This window comes from Rhopalosiphum padi, chromosome 3 (genome assembly GCF_020882245.1).
Source record: "Rhopalosiphum padi isolate XX-2018 chromosome 3, ASM2088224v1, whole genome shotgun sequence".
Lineage (NCBI taxonomy): Eukaryota > Metazoa > Arthropoda > Insecta > Hemiptera > Aphididae > Rhopalosiphum > Rhopalosiphum padi.
Genome location: NC_083599.1, coordinates 2,423,875 through 2,443,281, shown reverse-complemented (window position 1 = coordinate 2,443,281; position 19,407 = coordinate 2,423,875). Strand labels below are relative to the sequence as shown.

General features: G+C 34.0%; 2 protein-coding genes and 1 non-coding gene across 3 annotated transcripts; all 3 read right to left on the bottom strand.

Moving 5' to 3' along the window:
• Nucleotides 1-307: 307 nt before the first annotated feature.
• On the bottom strand, nucleotides 308-2,199 carry LOC132924040 (SCAN domain-containing protein 3-like). The gene has a single exon (XM_060988104.1). The coding sequence runs from the start codon at nucleotides 2,111-2,113 to the stop codon at nucleotides 308-310; it is 1,806 nt and encodes a 601-aa protein (XP_060844087.1). The 5' UTR covers nucleotides 2,114-2,199.
• A 3,122-nt stretch (nucleotides 2,200-5,321) lies between these two features.
• Trnad-guc (transfer RNA aspartic acid (anticodon GUC)) lies at nucleotides 5,322-5,393 on the bottom strand. Its single transcript has one exon. It is a non-coding gene; the product is annotated as a tRNA-Asp (tRNA).
• Nucleotides 5,394-13,287: 7,894 nt separating this feature from the next.
• On the bottom strand, nucleotides 13,288-17,727 carry LOC132924032 (uncharacterized). Its single transcript, XM_060988090.1, has 2 exons — nucleotides 17,251-17,727; nucleotides 13,288-13,353 (listed from the first exon to the last, which is right to left on the bottom strand). Exons 1-2 carry the CDS (start codon nucleotides 17,725-17,727, stop codon nucleotides 13,288-13,290), a joined length of 543 nt encoding a protein of 180 aa, XP_060844073.1.
• Between the last annotated feature and the right edge of the window lie 1,680 nt (nucleotides 17,728-19,407).

Here is a 19,407-nt window from a genome sequence, read left to right as displayed (position 1 = left end):
AAAACAGAGCGGTCACTACCGTAGTGGTACCTAGTACATTACACGAGTCAGAGTTTGCCCATTGAATGTGTGTAAATTTCCCCATTTTCTTTAGCCTAGGGCAGTGTTTCCCAACCTTTTTACCACCACGGACCACTTCCACAATATTTTATAGGTCGCGGACCACCTCAATTTTACACAAACTAGGAAGACCTTTTTTTTTTTTTGCTCATTAACAAGAATACACAAAATTTATTGAAAAATTTTTATTATTTTACTGTACTATTATATATAATTATTTAATTATTAAACTTTACTAATAATTTACTTAGTGTGATTTTTGTGGCTGCATTTCTTTGACCAGTTTTTCAATTCTCGGATGAATGTTGCTAATGGCTAAACGCATGTCGTCACTTACGTCCAAGCGATTTCTCTGTTTATTTTTGATCACAAGTAGATTGGAAAATCCTTGTTCACACAAATACGTAGTTGAAAATACTACTAAATAACGTAAGGCAATTTCCCGTAGTTGAATATGTAATGTTGCCCTTCTGCACCAAAATTCCTCAAGGTTCATACCAGAATCAAACATATTTTTGCAGTCAGAGTCATTTTGCAGTTCGATGACAGCTTCTTGAAGATATTCTGGGGCTTCTTCAACTTTTGCACAAAAAGGGTTTCGAATTATTTTTTGAACACTGTTAACTTCGTTCCATTCCGGAAAGTAGCGAATAAATTCAGATTTTAATTTTTCCAGATGTTTTTTTATGTTATGTTGAATTTCGATTAAAATATCAGCATATTGATCGTCGTTAATAAGAGTTTGGAATGTCTGAAATGCTGAATAATTATTATTCTCGATTTTATTCATCCATAGATTAATTTTGCATACAAATGCGCGAATTTTATCTTCAAAAATAAAAATATTTGCTCTAAATTCCAAGGTTTTGTGTCCCGAACCTTGAAGTTGCAAATTAAGGTTATTTAAGTGCTCAAAAATATCTACTAAATAAGCAAATTGTAATTCAAATTTCAAATCACAAAATTTTTCAAGTAACTCTGAATCCTTCTCGTTTAAAAATATTTTCATTTCCTCTTTTAGTTCATACAACCGTTTTAGCATATTCTCTTTTGAAAGCCAGCGAACCTCTGTATGAAAAAGTAATGTGTCGTATTCGGAGTCCAATTCAACACAAAGTTTTTTGAAAATACGTGTGTTAAGTGCTTTGCTTTTTACAAAATTCACTAACTTTATTGCCAGTTTCAAAACATTAGCTAATTCTTCTGGTAATGTTTTTGTAGCTAACGCTTGCCGATGAATGACGCAGTGTGTTGTTAAAGTTGACGGATTTTTTTCTTTCACTAATGTTGCAAGACCTGAACGACATCCTAGCATAGCTGGAGCTCCGTCCGTACAAAAGCCAACTAGTTTCTCCCACTTGAGATCATGATTTTCAAAATAATTACTAATGATCTGCATTACATCGATCCCTTTCGACGTTGTCTCAAGTACACTTGACAGCAATAACTCTTCTTTTATGGTCTTATCCTCAACGTCTAAAAACCGCACAAAAACTAATAACTGGCAACATTGCGCAATGTCAGTAGTTTCATCACATTGAAGAGCGAAGTAAGGGGAACTTTTTATTTTACCTAGTAGTTGCTCTTCGATATCGCATGACATTTTTCCAATTCGTGCCTTTACTGTATTATTGGACAGTGGCATATTTTGAATTTTTTTCTTGGCATCTTCTCCGAAAATGTTTGCAGCTATTAGCAAGCTAGGCTTAATTAATGTTTCGCCGATACTGTGTGCTTTTTTTGACTTACTGATTAGTTGGGAGATTTCAAATGATGCAGTTAGCACTTGCTGTGACAATGCGACATTTGCCCCACTTGGTCCTAGTTTCATTTTCTTTAAGCTTTTACATTTTCCTTCAAAAAATTCGGGTGGTTGGTCTTTGAGCGTAGGATGAATCGTATGCAAATGCCGCAGTAGCTTTGCTGGTTTCAAAGCATCGTTACTAAGCACAACAGTACATATCACACATTGAGGTCTTATTTCTCGATTTACTTCAATTTCAGTGAATCCATATTTAATATAACTATCATCATATTTCCTCTTTCGTGACATATTCTTGACTTAGTCCGACTAGGTTTCAAAAAAATAACACTTAAAAAAACTAAACTATAAACTTTTAATTTCTTTCAAAACGTACTGCGTGGTAATCAAACGAATAACGAGCGCATACTGAATAACAGTTATTTGTCGGTACTCATAAAGTATAAATATATAAGCAACGATGTTTGCAATTGACATGATCATTATCGTTCGCGATAATAGTATAATTTATTACTCTGATACCTACACACTTATAAAAGTGGAAAATACTTATCGGTCGTCGGCAGAAACAACGATAAGATAACCGTATATTACGGTAAAATAAAATATTTTTCGCTGTTCAAAAAAAAAAAAATAATTTTTAATAGAAAACTAAGAAAGGTACCGCGGACCACCTATGACTGGCCCACGGACCACCGGTTGGGAAACACTGGCCTAGGGCCACAGACCTAATGAATGGACGGATTGACGTTTGTGGAATCAACAAATCGGACATGATGTGCAGTTTATACCTTTGTCATTTTTGAAAAAAAATGGTTGTATAATTCGGAATATATTAGCAAAAAAGTGAAGTATTTTTGATGCTAAAAGATATTGTACTCGACCGATTTAGTTATAACGTTTCACGTAGCAGCGCCAGTGACCGTATTACCCTCCTCCTTTCGTCGCAGTAGTACACTGGGCAGCGGCTCCCACTGATGACAGTTTGCCTGCGCCTTCGCTTATCGTATTAATGATTCTGGCAAAAACTTTCTGCCTTTCCGGCGACATTCAGTGTGTATGTTCATTCGTAATAACCACGTGTAATTGTTGTATTCCCTTGTTACATGATGTGGATCGTCGACTATTAATATTAATTATTAACTAAAATATGTAAAATAGTTTGCAAAGCGTATAAAGAGAAAATACGAAAAAAAAGAACTATTTGAAAAAAAAACACAAATACGATAATATCATGTATGGTTGTGTCTAAAAAATAATTCTATCACCATCACCAAAGAAAAAACGATTTCCATTATATGGAAGCATAGAAATAAAAACATACAAACCTGCAAATCATATTACATGCCACTTATGTCAGTACATAAAAATATGTTAACTTCGTCAAACTACGTGTAAAAATTGCTAAGTCAATAAAAACCAGTCATTTATAAGACTTGGGCATTATAAAGATCTGATATCATGAATAAATGCTAATGCCGGGTTGCATGAACGTCCGTTAAACGCTTAACGAGCCGTCAGCACCCTAACGAATGATTACAATTTTATTCGTTCGTTAAACAAACAATCGTTCAAATGTTCAATAGTTTTATTGGGCCGTTAAAACATAGGTTACCAGCTCATTAAACTAATGGGCCGATTTCGGCACTTTAAATTTTAATCATTCGATAATCCTAGTAATCCTACAGTTATGTGTATGCATCAGTAGTACATCACAATATCGCATAGAGTAATAAGAATATTACTTATGCCTTTTAGTACTTTTTCTGTGATAAGCTTAAATTTCTACATAAATCTTGGTAGGATCATGTTTATACCAATATATTTTTATTGTACGATTTGTGCAACCCTAACACGTCTGTAAAAGTATTTAACGGTTCTATAAAATTATTTATTAAATAAATTTGAAGTTCGGTTTCATGCAACCCGGCATAAGTAAATTAAATTAAAAATAAGTTATTCTATGTAAATAATTTATTTACTTTGCGGGAATTTATTTTATTTATAAATTAATAATTAAGATTAAGACCTTAAACAAATTTAGTAACATTTGTCATGGAAATTTGTTAAATAGTCCAGTTACGAACAGACATGTTTATTTGTCGAAATTAAACTCGGTGATTTTTTCTTCGCTCCACTGGACAACATGCCTGAGTAGTAGAATAAAAAAATCACCTAGTGCGTCTCCAGGACGATGCTCACATGGCAGCTACAAAAAAAATGGTAATATAATTTTATTATTGTTGTGTACATATACCAACACCTTGGCCGGTGGTTTGTTATTATTAATTATATATATTATATATCCTGATACCTCAATGTCCGTTGATATAATATTCAAGATGTTTGTTCTTGTAAATATGTCTATTGTATTGTATTGTCTATGTAACGCGACCACACGTAATGTGGCCGGTCATAGGAGAGATATCGAGAATTAAGTTGAAAAAATTACGCACGGTATGGGATTTTAACCCGCGACCCACGAGACTGGGGTGACAGTCTCGTAACAATGAGCCACCGCGGTCTTATCAGCTTAACCTCGATATTCTCCTATCTGGGCCAGAGTGGCAGTGTGTACGGCTGAGGAGAAGCGCAGGCGCTAGGGCCGTGTCAGTACACTCCACGCCGAATCTGGGTATGGCCTCGTGCGAGTTACAAACTTCCTCAGGTCATCAAATCTAAAGATAACCAAACTAGAAGCAGAACTTAGAATTTCAATGTTCAGAACTGAACACAATATGTATACCTATTAGAACAGCAGATCATCTCGTGGCATTAATGAAAAGTATTTCTCCTGAATCTTAAGTAGTTAAAAACATTAAATGTAATAGAACTAGATTCAAAATAATCTACTAAATCTGACATCAGATCTAAAATAATATGGTATATGAAATTATACCTTATATGAAGCAATATAAATAAAAGCATCTAATTTTCTAAGTACTTACCGTTTATTTTTAGGCATATATTTACTGGTGTTTAAAGTTTCACGTATTAATATTTATTGTGGCTCACCTATATTACTGTTTATAAGTACCTCATTAATCGAATTCTCTGATATTTTTTTCATTTCATTTTGTAAATTTTTCAATTTGTTATTTAAATATCAAATTTTTTCTTATATCTATAAATGTGTAATTAAAATATAAGTCAATAAGAATATATATATATTTTCTTTTAGTAAAACCTTACCTTAAATTTGATTTTTGTGTTAGAATAAAAGTGTAAGGATAAAACCCTTCTCTCATATTGTCAAATACTAAGAGTTGACACGGCCCTAGCGCCTGCGCTTCTCCTCAGCCGTACACACTGCCACTCTGGCCCAGATAGGAGAATATCGAGGTTAAGCTGATAAGACCGCGGTGGCTCATTGTTACGAGACTGTCACCCCAGTTTCGTGAGTCGCGGGTTAAAATCTTGTACCGTGCGTAATTTTTTCAACTTAATTCTCGATATCTCTCCTATAACCGGCCACATCACGTGTGTTCGCGTCAAATGGCTCCCCGGCGGGGAATCGAACCCCGGTCTCCCGCGTGACAGGCGGGGATACTTACCACTATACTACCGAGGATTTAATACATGGTGACAGGTTTTTGACTCGCATACAACGTTTGTGTTGACCAACGGTACATAAAGCTGTACCAGAGAAAGTTGAGGTGAAACAGTTGTTATTAGTTATATTGTCAGTCATATAGAGATTTTCAAAATTGATTATGAAACCATCAGGTTTGTCACTGATTGTGGAATTGTGTTTCAGTGGTAGTAAGCGAGAAAATTTAATTTCAGAATAATTGTCAACAATAGTACGCTCCGTGTTAAGAACTATAAATTTAGCGTTGCGGAAGTCAGTACTAATGCCGTATTTTAAAAGTTGAGAACTGGCATAAGTTGTTAATGAAAAGTTAGGTAAGTTATCGTTAAATTTATCTATGGTAAACATAGCCAAAAATCTATTGTAATTAGAATCAAATGCATCCAAAATTTGTTTAAGCTTACTATTTAGAAAGTTAGCGTGGATGTCAAATGAATTACAAATAACAGATTGTGTCAAGTTTAACATAGCGTCGTTAGAATCGGTAACGAATTGATTAGTTAATTTAGTGAGAGTTTTTAAAGCTTCAATTGTTCTAGTTAATTCCATAGCTATTTTGTAAATTTGTTTATGTTCTATGTTAAAAGACTTATGGAAATTATCGAGTACTACATCTTGTTTACCAACCAAAGTATTAAGAGTATTCAAACTTAAATAGATAGATGTCTTAATATATGTTAAATCATTAGTTATTGCGCATTCACCACCTAATAGTTTCGTAAAAGATGAAACTAAACGCCAGCCACAGGTTAAGCCAAAATACAATCAATACTTTTGCGACAAGAATCACAATATAAGTATGTATTGGTTTTGCGTATTTCATCAGGGGACATCGATAGGCCAGGTGGTAAAAAGTCTGTACATTTATAGGCTTTGAGTAATTGAATTCGCCATAAAAAAATCGTCATAATAGTGCAGATCGTGTGTTTCAGTTAGTTCGCGCTTACGCCGTGAATAAGAATAACTAGGAACTTTAACATTGCTACTCTGAACACACAATTTGTAGTCAGTAGAGATAATTTTTCGTAAATTTTGTGTATTAAGGAAATGTTTATTATAGACATTACGTACACATGCAACATTGGTATCATCATGAGGTATGTCCGAAAAAGTTAGTTTTACCAATGCTTCATAATCTAAAAACACGAATATAGAAAATAAGTCACGGTTCATATGGCTAGTTTCCAAACGAGGGAAAACGTAAGATGTAGTAGTTACATTAGGGCCAAAGAAACACTTACTATAAGTAGCAAGATCGAGTTTTACACAACCACCGTCGAAAACTTCAGATGGTTTAATACGTAATATTTGTATACGATCTAAAGCACTATTTATACTTTGAATAAGATGTTTAGTATAAACTGTGTCGTACGATTTTTCGTAAGCCTGTAAATGTATGTCATAGATGTTGCGGACTAAAGGGTTTAAGCTTTCAACAAAATCATGATTAAAATGAGTAGAGACAGTTAAGTTGACATGATTATCATAAAAATAAGCCTTATTAATAGTTTTATGATATAATAAGTTCTTTAGGTCTAAATCAGCTTTTACCGATGGTAAGTACACTATGTATAGTATTGTCAGCAGGGTTATCAGATAGAGGTTGCGAGAGACGATTGATGTAAACATCACAAGCCGTGCGGACAATAGACAAAAGATGTGTGGAATCATCGGAATTAGGTTTGTGTTCACTTTTAGACCAAAGAGCATCATTGAAGAAAGTCGAATGTTGGAGATTAAAAGTGAGAGCAAAAATGTCGTCATCAAGTTTGCTTCTGACATACGATCGATACGATTGGCCATACGTAATGCGAAAGAAAAGCGAGCAGCCGCTGTAGGGCGACCATTGTGATTAATAGTTTTGCGCCACCTAAGATATTTAAGAGCATCTTGTTCGGGACCAATGGAATGAGAAGCGTTATTATCAGTGCTTTTTGTAGTGTGTATGTTAAAGTTAACAGAAGCAGTACGTGGTCTAGATTGACTACGTGTACGACGTTGAGGTTGTTGTTGTTGTCTCGTGTTAGATTTACTACGTTCGTTAGTGCGAGTTGAACTCTTACTACGGCTAAATCTGTTAATCTGTTTGACTTGTTTGTTATTATTAGGTTGTTGTACAATATATTGTGGTATCTGTGGGTAGGATAAATATACAGTGTTTGGTTGTTGAGCTTGAGGTTGTACCCAATACTTTTGACTGTTTTGGTAAACTTGATTAGTCACCTTTTTGTTATTGTTACGTTTATTATTAATAGGATTATTATTGGTTTTATTTTTACGTGTAGTTAAGTTATTACCATCAGACATGATATACGAAACCTAATAACTCAGTTTGAAATTGATTAGTTGAGTATTGATTGTACTGACTATAAGACTTAATGGTTTCTTGTAACAAATTATCAAAATAACCGTAATGTAAAGTTGAATTAAAATATGTGTAAGTAACATTATAACAGTCGTAAGTATTGGTAGTATTTACTTGCCAAACAGGTGCTGTAGAATATATATAAACGGTGTGATTAAGTGTTTTAGATAAGTTATAACCGATATTATTATGTTGATCTGTGTATAAATGTAGAAATTTGTTAGATGTTTTAGAAGATAATATAAAAGGTAAAATAAATAAAATAAAACAAAAAGTTTTAAAGTGAAAGTTCATCTACCTTGTACTAAGGGATAGTAGGGTAGATATAACAGCTCGCAGATTTGTGGAAAAGCTAACGAATTAGCAAGCAGATATAAGCTGCGAACCCTGTCGGGCAAACCTCTAAAGGCAAGCAGATAAACTGCGAAAGGTTTAGATTGGTTTGGTGTATAAGGGTTAGTTATAACATTGGAGTGGTAGATTTATTCGAAAATAATTATATATATATACGTATAACAAAAAGCTACTGGCCTGGGAGCAAAGCTCTCTGGTGTTGTCCAATCACTGACGCTGTAGACGCTGGACGGCGGCACACGGGACACGTATAACGCGGATATAAAAAATATCCGGAGCCGATGGGCCGACAAAGCGGCCGCACACGTGAAAAGCTGAAAAAGCTTAAACTACGTGGTTTGTGTAATAACGGCGCAAAGGGCACGCACACGCGAAAAGATACCGTCTGACGGCTCGACAAAAAACGGCACGCCCGGCGAAGACTGTGATGAGCACAATAACGTGGCAAGCACAGCGAAGATAGTTAAAAGCTTAAAAAGCTACAAATGACAAAACCACGAGGTTTACAATCACCTGGCGGGCGGCACGAGACGGACGCCTATCCGGCTCGACCGTTGGAAAAAGACAAAGACAAACGGCCCGAGGTGACAATCGTGATGAGCTCCAAGACAATAGACTCCGCGCGTCCGCGGTGAAGGTGGGAATGGCTGCCCGACCGATACTCCGCGCCGATCACGCGACTTGCAAAGCTTTTGGCGATTAAGTGAATCGGCGGGAAATCATTCGGGCTCGAACAATTTGCATGTAATATAACTTTATTATTTAGCTTATAAGATGTTTGAATATTATGTAAATCTTTTCTTGTTAAAGATGTATTCTTTCTAATGAATTATTTGAAATATTACCACGGATTTCATCTAAAATATCTTCAAAATGTATATGCTGAGACATCTTACTCGCTATGTGAACTCGAACATCCTTTAATAAAAGGACTGGAGAGAGATGAACTTGAGATTAAAACCACGAGGTTTTGGATCCGAGCTGGACCATGTGAATAATTACCACATTAATATGACTGCGAGCTGCAAAATAACCATGAACGGCGAACTGCTGGAGCTTATATTTGATGCTAATGGTCGACGGGACCGAAAGCTAAATATTGTATGAACGAGCTTCAAATCAAAACAATATTTCTACACAGAACGGTGCTTTATACACATAAAGAACAAGATGGCGTGTATAAAGGTGTTGTTGCGAACGGCAACCAGGAAAACAATACTAATAAGAATGATAGCCGCCGAGCGGACGCGCCGTCGAAAACATCGCGACCGTTGCGAACTGCCAGTAGGCGACCGGGGTGAAGAGGAGCGTCTCTTTGGTAGTGTTACCAACCTGGGGCAGTGGGACTGGGCAACGTGAACACAAGTTGACGAAGTCCGAACAATAACCATTAATCTATTAAAAGCAAGTAGTATTCCAAGATTGTGACCCTATTTCCTCTTTTACCAAGGCAGTGTAGGAAAATCTTCTCTTTTGGCCCCTATGTAAATATTTTGACATTATCTTATTGTCCTCATTGAAGATTCCTGACCTAACATTCTCTATTAGCAAGGGGGAGATTAAAATGAAGTATGATAGTTTTCTCTCCAGCATCTTGATTGGGGTCAAAAAAGCCATCAGGAACTGCTCACTGGTTTCAATTAAGTCTGATATGACAGGTCTTTCAGGGATTGTCAGACACAGAGATTAGTTGCTTCCTGGTACAACCAATTGAATGAGATGTCTATAGACAACTTTCACTGGTGGGGTTTGTGTACAGTTATTGTAGTCTCTATTTCTAGGACTCCCACTCTCTGTGTTGATTTCGGGACTCAAATTCATCTTCCTGGTAAAGAAAGAATATTCTGCCTTGCTATAAGATATGAAAGACCATGGGTACTTAGAAACTGGCCATCACTTAATTCTACAGATTTCTTTTGTTTTGAACATTAGTCTCTGAGAACCCTCACTTGACATATGCTGCTATTATTTTCAACAGGGATCTTAATTCTGAAAGGTCAATGTAATTTGACACGATTTTGTTTATGACTTGTTATATTCTCTGTTGCTAGACTCCCCCGTCGGAAGTATATTGTTTCAAGTCCTAAGTAAATATTATTTTATGAAAAACCCCTTGCATTCTTTTTGGTAATGGTGGTCACTTTTGTTGTGATAGGTGAAAAGTCAACGTCATACATTTTGCTCTCCATTCCTACCTCGTAGCCTGCTAGCCCTTTATATAGTTTTATAGATTCATTATTTGAGGTGTTCTCACGCAGGATCTTTAATAGAGGAACCACTAGTATCTTTGTCATGTTAAAGGTTGTTATTGTAGTATTTGGTTGGTATCATGTCTAGGGTGCCTGATTGCAGACGATGATGTATGGCGGCGCAAATGCTTGCGAGATGGCCATGCAATTCTTTTGAATCATTTTGCTGATTGAAATTCAGATCCCCTTTTATAGTAAAATTTGATTGACAAATTGCATGTCTCATTTTCATTGTTATGTCCGAAGCATTTGGGACAACTAGGGCAACTCTAACTTTGGGTTTTAAGCAATCAAGCAGGATCCTACATTGAGGTGCCAATGCCATTTTTGAGTCAATTCTACCAATGACAAGCTCCTTTAATTTCTCCACTTGATAAGCAGGGAGATCTGAATGCCTAATTATTGAGTAATTAGCACCGGTGAGAAAGCACCGGGTACTGATGATATTCCATTAGAACTCATAAAATACATGGGGGAAGAGTTACATGTAGTGATCTACAGACTGTTAATATGGATGGAAGAACGAGAACCGGATAGCTGGAATGAGGCAATCATCATTGCACAAAAAAGGAGACAAGACAAAATGTGACAATTATAGAGGGATATCGTTCTTGAACTCTGCGTACAAGATCTTCTCTAGAATACTACTAAATTGTATTGTCCCTTATGAGGAGAATTGTTTAGGTGAATACCAATGTGGTTTCCGGAAAGGCCGTTCAATCACAGAACAATTATCCATAATAGGTCAAATAATTGAAAAGAGGTACGAATATCAACAGAATATGTGGCAACTATTCATAGAATTTAAAAAAGCCTATGATAGTACAATATTATGTATAAGTTTGGTAATTATTCTAATTTTTTGATCTATTGAATTTGTTAAAGAATTAATATGATGATGTCTTAGTGTTATATAAATGTTCATTGTGAGCTTAATTAGCTGTAAAAGTTGGTTACTGAGGGGTTCTTGTTCGATAAAATGATTTGTTAGTGAGATAAAATATTTACTTATATTAATTTTTCTCATACATTCAAGTGTAATCTTACTAACGATATTTGACCCATCAATTCTTTGATATTCACGAATTACGCGTTCTGCTATTTTACTGAGTTCAATAACATCTGTATTTTTAAAGATTAAACCACCTCTATTTTTTCTTTGAATTAGAGAAGATTTGTTTTGTTTCCAAAGACTTTTCACAAACTGTACATAAAATAGAGTTCTTAATTTTACGAACCACAAATTCTGCAATGTATGCTACAACATCATCATGGTAATTTCTATGTTTATAAATGTCCAATATATCGTCTGTTTCAATTATTTCAGTTCCTGCTGCACATAACCAATTCAGCATTTTAGATTGCTTTTTTTTTTTGATGCGTACTTGATATTCTCAAAATACTTGTGTTATCTAATGCTTAAGCGTTGGCAGTTGATGAACATTTTACTTCAGCATTGATAATAACAGATTTATATGCAGCTTCAAACTGTGCTACAGATGTGTTATTGTTGAACCTCCTTAAGCTCGAAGCGCTCCAAATAGCATTTCCAAATGATCCAGATTAAACTTATAGGTAAGTATAAATTGCAATTGTTTTGGTTTCTATAACCTCACTGTAAAGATTTTTAATTGATTTTTAACATGTTATTAATCCTACAAATCCTGTCTTGCGTTCCGATTATAATATTGATCTTCTTCCACGTTTAGGTGATTTCTCAAAGCATTGGATTCCATTTAAATAATCTATAGATTCTTCTATACATAAATTGAGGTTCAAAAAATTATTAGACAATGGTTTATTGTAAGGACTCTTACTTGAAAAATTTCTTGAATTTAATAAACCATAAATATTATTAATTTTTCGACAAAATGCAATTGTACCTTCAGCATCATTATGCCAAATTAAATATTATATTGACATGTGATAATATTATACTAAGTTTTATTGTGGGATGACTGTGATTTTTTATTAATAAAGTATGATATTAGTTTTTAATAATTTTTAAAAGTAAGATATTACTTGATTTTTAAAATGTTTCGTTTGCATATGTCTTAACATATATTTTCTTTGTACAAAATTTTTTTCATATAATTCAATTAATTTTCTGTAATTGTCTTTTTAAAGTATGTTTATACTTATATATTGTATCACAAATAGTACATGTTATTATACTAATACTAATCGGTGTGTGGAGAAAACATAATTTTGAAGTTGATTGAAAATGTTGGTTATTTGGTACTTAGATACAATGTGATGAGAAGAGCGCAGTCCATATATTAATATACTTAACACTAAAATTCACACTGTACAACACTGGGAAAGTTAATCGTTCTTTTTAGCAAAGTTCAGATAATATAATAGAAAATATAAATGGCAAAAACATACTATAACATAATGTTAGTTATCAATAAAGAAAATTGAACATGTACAATTTAAATGTCCTCCACAAAAACTGATATAAATAAATATTAAACATCATTGTATTTATTATTTAGGCAGGTACCTTAGGGTTAGAACCTTTCATCTTAATTCGATAATAATAAATAATTCAAATTTGTTATCAATGTTAACTTGTTATTTGATATTTGATCATCGGATGGTAAATGCGCCGAGACATGTTTTAAAATTTTGCGCTCCGTGTCTCATAGTAACCCCCTCTCCCCTACATTAAAACTTACCATTATTATTATTTATTTATTTAATCTTATTGAATTAACAGCACATTTAATAAGCTCGGTGGGGAGGGGGTCTGGGGAAATGCCTTAACTTCTGTTAATCTTATTTGGTTAAAAAAAGACCAGTTGAGGACAAAAACCTATATTTTAATTATAAAAATGTAATTTGAATAAAAAATTTAAAAAGAATACAAAGTTAGTAACCATTTTCTAAAGAGGTTTGAAGTTTATGGATTAATGTGATGGGCTACGGTGAAGTTTGCACCCCCAGGTAAATTTTTTTCTGGGTAAACCTAAGCAATAAACATTTTAAAAACTCCGTAGTAAATTCTAGCAAATTTGTAGCAATTTTTGAGGTTTGAAATTTCTGGGTTAAAGTGGGAGGGGGCAACTTCACGCACGTCCCTAATGCAACAACTAAATTTACTTTCCCATCGGATAGATGCTGAAGAATGATTTTTTATTGAACTGTTTTTTATCAATTTAGATTTTTTTATTAAAATGTGATTTTTTATTCAATAGTTATATTTTGTAAATGCCTGTAAGGTGTAACGTCACATGATTCTTAACCATTTTATTATTATTATATTATTAAAACTGACAAACCAATTATATAATCTGTTATCGTATAGGCGCAAATTTAATATGACAAACAACATTGTTATGCAATACCTGTCCCCCGACCCCCCACACAAGCAGTGTCAATCGCGTCGATATCGCAGCCGATTGCCCGTCGTCGCCGTTGCGCGCTGCCGGCACTTATCGACAGAGCAACCTGTTTCCCACTATATTATTATGTAAAATATCCCAAAAAAGCGCTATATGACGACACTCAAGGACTCTCTCCGAACACTTGTATAAATTTTCACCGCCGGCCAAGCAGAGACGACACAATCAAACACTTCTTTTCCAACGACCGCTGACTACGGAAACGTTTTCGAGTCACGTCGCCCGAACTTTTATTTAAACAAAGCACATTTTCTTTTTCACAACCAACTGATTATTTCAACAAAGTTACAAATTTCCAATGATGAGTCCAAACAACACCATGGGCTAAGAACAGCCATGCGGGACCATGGCGGTCGAAGCAGCCAACACTTCAATGCACGTCTACATCAGCCTTGGCTCCTGACAAGAAACTAAGTAAGGTATTCTGTAGGTCATTTAATTCAAATTTATTTGATCACTCTTGGTTATATGGAAGTCATTATATACAAAAATTATTTGTTTGTTGTTGGGTAAAATGAAGTCTGTGTGGAATACTACTGGGTATTATGATTTAAAAAATTTATCTAGGGGTATACAAATACATCAATTATCAAAAGAACATATTCATAATCATTTAGGATTAAAAAACCTAGAAAAAAATTGTTTTACTATACTAGATGTTGTTAATGAACATGGTAATTTGTTTAAAAAAAATTATAATGAAAATGTGAGATTGAATCGTTTATTTATGAAGTACTTAATCGATTTAGTTTTATTTTTGGGAAAACAAGAGTTGGCGTTTAGAGGTCATGATGAAAGCAGTGATTCATTAAATAAAGGGAATTTTAGAGAGTTGTTTGATATGCATATTATTTGGTGCTCTCAAGAAATACAAAATCATTATAATAGTATAAAAAACATATTCTCAGGTATGTCCAAGTCCATACAAAATTCTAATGTTGTATGGGGGGGAGGGGTTGATACTTAGGTTGCCTCGCCAAAAAAATACTACCAGAACCGCCACTGTAATATACGTTACACCTATTGGTATATGTTAAAATGCACATTTATACCGGACTGTTCCTACTGGTAACCCTGTGACCACTGCACGAGAGTGTTCGTGGGCCCCGTGGAGCCACATAGTGAAAAATTATATTATATTATTATTATTATATATGCCGTACGGACGGTTTTACTGTTCATCCGGCAAAGCTTATTTTATATTACATTACATGACGTTAAAAGAAAAATATTATTTCTCTTTATTATCTTCTCCCTATTTTCCATATCTCACCCATGTGCCAAAAAATCTACTATTATATGACGTAAAAAAAATGTTGCGATTAAATATTTTATACTTGTGCACCTACCATGTGCCAAAATCGAATCACATTCTATTAAAATTATATATTCTTTTAAATTGTTATTATTTGCCCATCTGCATCATGTAAAATAAATCTCGTGATTACCTTCTAATTATTATTCTTATATATTTCAAATATTTTATTTTCCCTTTTTTTATTATTAAATCATTGGTCTTCATTGACCACTGCGTGTTTAAAACCTATCAGTTCCACCGACTTGACCTTAGAGTCAACACGCGGTGCGGCTTATAGGTCACGAACCTTGTGTTCCCCTTGGTTTGTAGGTAGTTTTTGGGCGTTAAAAAACCCAAATACTTATAAAGGCTTAACTACAGTAGAAGTAAGTACATTCATCCCACTGTACCATACATTAACCAAAATATTGTACTGATGTCCTTAAATAGTACATCTTTGTAAAACAATTATTTGATATGAATAGGATGTTAAAGAAATATTGAATTTAACTTTTAAAAAAGAACATCTAAATAATATACAATTAACGTTCACCACAAACATTTTTAAGTGAACTCAAAATTAACAATTATTAGATGTTTCTTAGAAATTGTACTTCGGATGTTGTACGTAGATATTATATGGAAGTTGATAATTTTATTGTTGGTTATAATTTCATTAGATAATATGTAACAAACATCTTTTTTAAGACGTTCTTAAGAGGTTTTAATAGGTAAACAAATATTCAATTATTTCAATTATTATATATCTTAATTTGAAATAGTTTAACCTCACATAGTTAGATATCTTTAATCGTGGTAGATGTATATATTAATATAATATATAGTTGGTTGCGATAATAGTGATATAATATATAATATTTATAGCTATTGCCGGGAAAAACCACCGCGGCAACCGGCATAGAGCCGCGGCTGCGATATGGTCATCGAGACTCGCGCGTTATACACAATCAGTTCGATTGTTCGATAAATTTATATAACATATTATATTCACACTCGCCACGTCTATATTATTATTATTAATATTGTCTACTGTCTACTGTCTTTAGTCAGTATTTGTCTTGTACTCGTGTGCAACCGTGTTTGCTACATTGTACAAACTTTTATAATTTTGCCTTTTGGAGAGTAAGACGTAAGACGCAGTAGTTAATCGTTAACTTTATTATACCTTAACTCACTTTGTACTTCGTGCGTACGACATACACCTCAACACTGTTTCTTTTACTCGTGTGCTACCGTGCTACTACAAAGACTGAAGAGTACTCTGCATTATCCGACTGCAGTTTGCATTTTCGACACCAAAATTGAAGTACATATGTGTGTAGTATCCAAAGTTGGGCATCATTCGAATAAAATTTTATTTAGATGATTATCTAGATAATATTTTATTCAAATAAAAATGTATTCGAATAATTTTAAAATATGATTATTCTATTACAAACTATACTCAGTATTTCAAAAAGTATTAATGTTTTTGAAACTATATTTTTACGTAGTTTCTAGTTGTTAACCGTTCTAATTTCACATACCTAAAGCAGAATATTATTATATTATTATTTTTATTATTTTTTTTTTCATTAAATAAGTAAAATCCATAAGCATAACATCAATGACCATTGGGAAAACAGTATATTAGTAGATTAACATGGTTGTTCTATACATTTTAAGATTTTTAGCAATTTTATCTTAGTAGGTTGGTATTTTGGTAATTAAAACATTTTATTTTATTTATTGAATAAACGGGCGTGAGCCCAGGTTAAAATAATTAGGTGTACAATGCAATCAAACAATAACATAACATGAATAATATAACAAAGTATAAATCTTAAAATTAAACTAAACAATGAATACAAAAGTAAAACTATTAAAGGAACAACGGATCCTCATTGGCCAATTTCATTATTCTCGTAACAGGTTGATTTTTTAGATAGTTTCTAGTGCAGAAGGGTATTAAGAAAGGATGATTACTGCGGGTGGACCTAACAGGAACTCTAAAGTTAATGAGAGAAAGAAGGGATGGGGAATCGACCGAGCCTGTTAAGAGTTTGTTAAGGAAGGAGAGATTATTGATGCGACGACGGTCAGCTAGGGACGATAAGTTAAGCAAACTGAGAAGGGGAGTGTAATCGTGAGGGGTGCAGTTTACGTTAAGAGAATGTTTCATGTAACATAAAAATTTCCGCTGAACTCGTTCTAGTTGAAGACAAGCATCACTTGTCTGGGGATCCCATACAACTGAGCCGTATTCTACGATTGGACGTACAAGTGCACAATATATTGCTTTAAGGGAAGAGGAGAGCTTAAAGTCACTAGATATTCTTTTGACGAAACCCAATATCTTAAGGGCTTTGCATGTAACTCTGTCTATGTGAGCTCTAGGACAAAGAGAGGGAGTAAAAGTAAAACCGAGATCACAGATGCTAGAGTCAGCTGGAATCAAATTAGAGCCATTCAATGAGTAAAGATGAGTAATAGGAGAGCGACTTCTTGTGAATGTCATTGACCGGAACTTTCCAATATTTAATGTGAGACCGAGAGATTCAGCCCATGCGGAGAAACTATTTAAATCATCCTGGAGTTTGTGACAGTCATCGACAGAGTTAATTTCGAGGAAAATCTTCATATCGTCGGCAAAACAAAGAAGTTTGCTATGTTTGAGAGAGGAGCTAGCACTGTTAACAAACAAAGAGAATAGAAGAGGTGATAGATGTCCCCCCCCCCCGGGGAACGCCTGAGGGAGATACTTTCACATGCATTGGTTGTACGTTCAGAGCTTATTGTATTCGATGCCCACAGTATGGGAGGGAATGTAGAGGTTGATGATATGTAATTTTCAACGATATAGTCATTGAATTTAGTAACTTTTGAATTCGTTGGCTGAATTGTCATTAATTAATTTATAAAAACATCATCCACTTAATAGTGTGGAAAAAGTGACAAACCAAAAATTAAATGTAGCTATTTTCCTATTTCAGAGTCTGTGTTTTTATACTCGGTTTGTAATCCACATCTTTGGATATTCCTCCACCAAGCTTGTGTTAAATTAAACCTACAACCTACCAGTTATTGAAGGTCAAACTTTTTTAACAGTAAATTGAATCGCTTGTTCAAAATCGGCAACGACTGTTTTTGGACTAAAATAAAGGTTAAAAGTTGCACATTTACTAGTCAAAACTCGAAATAAATATTCATATGTATTAGATAACTTATTTGGTAGCAAAGTAAATACTAATGGTATATAGTGACCGTTTTTTAAGCCATGTATCGTGAATAGCTGATAAAAATATTTGGAACAAAATTCAAAAGTTCCATCAACAAATATTTTTTAGTATTGGACAGTTGATGGGGTTCAAAAATCGAATATATGATGGTAATGTCAATCACGAATCAGATACGTTGGTCAATATTACCAAAACCATAACAACTCCTAAGAAGAAAAAATATTCTAGACGTAAACAGGTCGGACTAACAGCAGAAAATTTAGCTTTTCTACGCTCACTAAACGCTATTTAATATGGACGATATGTATTTAGATGTCACGGCGGGGTACACCGACGATTGTAAAATAACTTAAATCGACTATCATTCTTTTTTGCCATACTCAACATCAGCTCTTTCTAATAACGATGAGGTGCGTATTGCGTTACATAACACAGAGTCTTATACTTTACCATGCGAGAGTTAAATCTACATCGAGGGAACAATAACCAAACCCGCAGAAATAACCGATGAGATTAGATTTGTAAACAACGGACTGTCATTTCTTTTATCTGAAATGAAATATGAAATAAACGGTACTCAGATTCAAAAACTCATCAATCCAGGTATATCGACTACATTAAAAGGATATTGTTCGTATAATAAATCAAATATTATATCACATCATAACGCTGCCTGGGATAATGATATTAAAAATGCCAATAAAGATTTTATCGACAGCGGTAATTTTAACGGGTGTGTTAATCTTAAAGATTTGTTTGGTTTTTGTGAAGATTATAAACGTGTTTTAATAAACTGCAACCAGCAACTTATATTGAATAGAGCATCACTCGATATAAATGCAATCAAACAGTATAAAAATAATGAAGTTGTTGCAGACGCACCGAAACTAAAAGACGTTAAAATAAACATAACGAAAATATTATGGAGAATGCCTATAGTGAAAGTGAGTGATAGAGAAAAAATACGACTGTTGAAAGTAATTAATAATCAGAAACCGCTTACATGTGCGTTTCGATCGTGGGAACTGTGTGAATATCCATTTTTACCTCAAACAAAACACTTCGCATTCGTGGAAAGTAAA

Bases quoted from the DNA above. Each gene is read 5' to 3' on its own strand.
- LOC132924032 (XM_060988090.1), bottom strand. From the start codon at position 17,727: ATGAAGATTTTCCTCGAAATTAACTCTGTCGATGACTGTCACAAACTC. The intron at 13,354-17,250 runs GTAAACTGCACC...TTTATTGCTTAG, and splicing joins ACATGAAACATTCTCTTAAC to GTTTACCCAGAAAAAAATTT.
- LOC132924040 (XM_060988104.1), bottom strand. From the start codon at position 2,113: ATGTCACGAAAGAGGAAATATGATGATAGTTATATTAAATATGGATTC.